The 5,000-nt window shown below is 46.1% G+C and overlaps 1 protein-coding gene across 1 annotated transcript in view; it reads left to right on the plus strand.

The window, feature by feature from the left end:
• The window catches only part of bms1 (BMS1 ribosome biogenesis factor), a 77,281-nt gene that overhangs the window by 70,893 nt on the left and 1,388 nt on the right, over nt 1–5,000 (plus strand). Inside the window, exons 26-27 of the mRNA XM_083787687.1 lie at nt 25–186; nt 4,198–4,251. Coding sequence (XP_083643813.1) covers nt 25–186; nt 4,198–4,251 — 216 coding nt within the window. The remainder of the gene's footprint in view (nt 1–24; nt 187–4,197; nt 4,252–5,000) is intronic.

A 5,000-nucleotide genomic window follows, 5' to 3' on the forward strand; every position in this document is an offset into this window, starting at 1 on the left:
CTAACGTGCTAACGTCTCTTCCAGACGGTGGTTCGAGCTCCCAGACACTTCAACCCGCTCCACGTTCCCAGAGCGCTGCAGAAATCTCTGCCCTTCAAGAGCAAACCCAAACTGGACCGAGCTAAAGGGACGACCCCCCGAGACCTGGAGAGACCCTCTGTGGTCAGGGACCCCCATGAGAGAAAGGTACTAATGTTACCCTAATATAATATATAAGACCCCCAGAGACCTGCAGAGACCCTCTGTGGTCAGAGAACCCCATGAGAGAAAGGTACTAATGTTACCCTAATATAATATATAAGACCCCCAGAGACCTGCAGAGACCCTCTGTGGTCAGGGAACCCCATGAGAGAAAGGTACTAATGTTACCCTTTAATATATAAGAGACCTGGAGAGACCCTCTGTGGTCAGGGAACCCCATGAGAGAAAGGTACTAATGTTACCCTTTAATATATAAGACCCCCAGAGACCTGGAGAGACCCTCTGTGGTCAGGGACCCCCATGAGAGAAAGGTACTAATGTTACCCTAATATAATATATAAGACCCCCAGAGACCTGCAGAGACCCTCTGTGGTCAGAGAACCCCATGAGAGAAAGGTACTAATGTTACCCTAATATAATATATAAGACCCCCAGAGACCTGCAGAGACCCTCTGTGGTCAGGGAACCCCATGAGAGAAAGGTACTAATGTTACCCTTTAATATATAAGAGACCTGGAGAGACCCTCTGTGGTCAGGGAACCCCATGAGAGAAAGGTACTAATGTTACCCTTTAATATATAAGACCCCCAGAGACCTGGAGAGACCCTCTGTGGTCAGGGACCCCCATGAGAGAAAGGTACTAATGTTACCCTAATATAATATATAAGACCCCCAGAGACCTGCAGAGACCCTCTGTGGTCAGAGAACCCCATGAGAGAAAGGTACTAATGTTACCCTAATATAATATATAAGACCCCCAGAGACCTGGAGAGACCCTCTGTGGTCAGAGAACCCCATGAGAGAAAGGTACTAATGTTACCCTAATATAATATATAAGACCCCCAGAGACCTGCAGAGACCCTCTGTGGTCAGGGAACCCCATGAGAGAAAGGTACTAATGTTACCCTTTAATATATAAGAGACCTGGAGAGACCCTCTGTGGTCAGGGAACCCCATGAGAGAAAGGTACTAATGTTACCCTTTAATATATAAGACCCCCAGAGACCTGGAGAGACCCTCTGTGGTCAGGGAACCCCATGAGAGAAAGGTACTAATGTTACCCTAAAGGTACTAATGTTACCCTAAAGGTACTAATGTTACCCTTTAATATATAAGACCCCCAGAGACCCCCAGAGACCTGGAGAGACCCTCTGTGGTCAGGGAACCCCATGAGAGAAAGGTACTGTTACCCTAAAGGGAAGACCCCCCGAGACCTGGAGAGACCCTCTGTGGTCAGGGAGCCCCATGAGAGAAAGGTACTAATGTTACCCTTTAATATATAAGACCCCCAGAGACCTGGAGAGACCCTCTGTGGTCAGAGAACCCCATGAGAGAAAGGTACTAATGTTACCCTTTAATATATAAGAGACCTGGAGAGACCCTCTGTGGTCAGGGAACCCCATGAGAGAAAGGTACTAATGTTACCCTTTAATATATAAGAGACCTGGAGAGACCCTCTGTGGTCAGAGAACCCCATGAGAGAAAGGTACTAATGTTACCCTTTAATATATAAGACCCCCAGAGACCTGGAGAGACCCTCTGTGGTCAGAGAACCCCATGAGAGAAAGGTACTAATGTTACCCTTTAATATATAAGAGACCTGGAGAGACCCTCTGTGGTCAGGGAACCCCACGAGAGAAAGGTACTAATGTTACCCTTTAATATATAAGAGACCCCCCGAGACCTGGAGAGACCCTCTGTGGTCAGGGAACCCCATGAGAGAAAGGTACTAATGTTACCCTTTAATATATAAGACCCCCCGAGACCTGCAGAGACCCTCTGTGGTCAGGGAACCCCATGAGAGAAAGGTACTAATGTTACCCTAAAGGTACTAATGTTACCCTAAAGATACTAATGTTACCCTAAAGGTACTAATGTTACCCTAAAGATACTAATGTTACCCTAAAGGTACTAATGTTACCCTAAAGGTACTAATGTTACCCTAAAGGTACTAATGTTACCCTTTAATATATAAGACCTCCAGAGACCCTCTGTGGTCAGGGAACCCCATGAGAGAAAGGTACTAATGTTACCCTAAAGATACTAATGTTACCCTAAAGGTACTAATGTTACCCTAATGGTGCTAATGTTACCCTAAAGATACTAATGTTACCCTTTAATATATAAGACCCCCAGAGACCTGGAGAGACCCTCTGTGGTCAGGGAACCCCATGAGAGAAAGGTACTGTTACCCTAAAGGGAAGACCCCCAGAGACCTGGAGAGACCCTCTGTGGTCAGAGAACCCCATGAGAGAAAGGTACTAATGTTACCCTTTAATATATAAGACCCCCAGAGACCTGGAGAGACCCTCTGTGGTCAGGGAACCCCATGAAAGAAAGGTACTAATGTTACCCTTTAATATATAAGACCCCCAGAGACCTGGAGAGACCCTCTGTGGTCAGGGAACCCCATGAAAGAAAGGTACTAATGTTACCCTTTAATATATAAGACCCCCAGAGACCTGGAGAGACCCTCTGTGGTCAGGGAACCCCATGAGAGAAAGGTACTAATGTTACCCTAATATAATATATAAGACCCCCAGAGACCTGCAGAGACCCTCTGTGGTCAGAGAACCCCATGAGAGAAAGGTACTAATGTTACCCTTTAATATATAAGAGACCTGGAGAGACCCTCTGTGGTCAGGGAACCCCATGAGAGAAAGGTACTAATGTTACCCTTTAATATATAAGACCCCCAGAGACCTGGAGAGACCCTCTGTGGTCAGGGAACCCCATGAGAGAAAGGTACTAATGTTACCCTAAAGGTACTAATGTTACCCTAAAGGTACTAATGTTACCCTTTAATATATAAGACCCCCAGAGACCCCCAGAGACCTGGAGAGACCCTCTGTGGTCAGGGAACCCCATGAGAGAAAGGTACTGTTACCCTAAAGGGAAGACCCCCCGAGACCTGGAGAGACCCTCTGTGGTCAGGGAGCCCCATGAGAGAAAGGTACTAATGTTACCCTTTAATATATAAGACCCCCAGAGACCTGGAGAGACCCTCTGTGGTCAGAGAACCCCATGAGAGAAAGGTACTAATGTTACCCTTTAATATATAAGAGACCTGGAGAGACCCTCTGTGGTCAGGGAACCCCACGAGAGAAAGGTACTAATGTTACCCTTTAATATATAAGAGACCCCCCGAGACCTGGAGAGACCCTCTGTGGTCAGGGAACCCCATGAGAGAAAGGTACTAATGTTACCCTTTAATATATAAGACCCCCCGAGACCTGCAGAGACCCTCTGTGGTCAGGGAACCCCATGAGAGAAAGGTACTAATGTTACCCTAAAGGTACTAATGTTACCCTAAAGATACTAATGTTACCCTAAAGGTACTAATGTTACCCTAAAGATACTAATGTTACCCTAAAGGTACTAATGTTACCCTAAAGGTACTAATGTTACCCTAAAGGTACTAATGTTACCCTTTAATATATAAGACCTCCAGAGACCCTCTGTGGTCAGGGAACCCCATGAGAGAAAGGTACTAATGTTACCCTAAAGATACTAATGTTACCCTAAAGGTACTAATGTTACCCTAATGGTGCTAATGTTACCCTAAAGATACTAATGTTACCCTTTAATATATAAGACCCCCAGAGACCTGGAGAGACCCTCTGTGGTCAGGGAACCCCATGAGAGAAAGGTACTGTTACCCTAAAGGGAAGACCCCCAGAGACCTGGAGAGACCCTCTGTGGTCAGAGAACCCCATGAGAGAAAGGTACTAATGTTACCCTTTAATATATAAGACCCCCAGAGACCTGGAGAGACCCTCTGTGGTCAGGGAACCCCATGAAAGAAAGGTACTAATGTTACCCTTTAATATATAAGACCCCCAGAGACCTGGAGAGACCCTCTGTGGTCAGGGAACCCCATGAAAGAAAGGTACTAATGTTACCCTTTAATATATAAGACCCCCAGAGACCTGGAGAGACCCTCTGTGGTCAGGGAACCCCATGAGAGAAAGGTACTGTTACCCTTTAATATATAAGACCCCCAGAGACCTGGAGAGACCCTCTGTGGTCAGGGAACCCCATGAGAGAAAGGTACTAATGTTACCCTAAAGGTACTAATGTTACCCTAAAGGTACTAATGTTACCCTAAAGATACTAATGTTACCCTAAAGGTACTAATGTTACCCTAAAGGTACTAATGTTACCCTAAAGGTACTAATGTTACCCTAAAGGTACTAATGTTACCCTTTAATATATAAGAGACCTGGAGAGACCCTCTGTGGTCAGGGAACCCCATGAGATAAAGGTACTAATGTTACCCTAAAGGTACTAATGTTACCCTAAAGGTACTAATGTTACCCTAAAGGTACTAATGTTACCCTAATGGTGCTAATGTTACCCTTTAATATATAAGAGACCTGCAGAGACCCCCATGAGATAAAGGTACAGATGTTACCCTTTATAATGTAAATGGTAAAGGTATGCACTGTGAACTTGTAGATCTGCTAATGTTTGAATAGCCTAAATCTAAAATGACGATGAGATGAATGGCTTAACTGAGCGTGTGTGGGTTACGCCAGGGCTCCACTGGGCGCGTTGCGTCACGCGTGCGTCACGCGTGCGTGCGTCAAAAAACGAACCGGTTCAATTTTATGGTGACGGAGACGCGACGCAACGCGGGCAGTGGAGCCACCCTCCATTGATTAAAAGGGCACATTCCCGACACTGACGGAGACGCGACGCAGACGCGCCGCAGACGCGCCCAGTGGAGCCCTGGCGTTAGGTAACAACAGATGAATGGGTGTAATTCCTGTGTTGTCCACCAGGTGGCAGCGCGGTGT

Source organism: Protomyctophum parallelum (assembly GCF_964188405.1).
Source record: "Protomyctophum parallelum genome assembly, chromosome: 17".
Taxonomy (NCBI): Eukaryota; Metazoa; Chordata; class Actinopteri; order Myctophiformes; family Myctophidae; genus Protomyctophum; species Protomyctophum parallelum.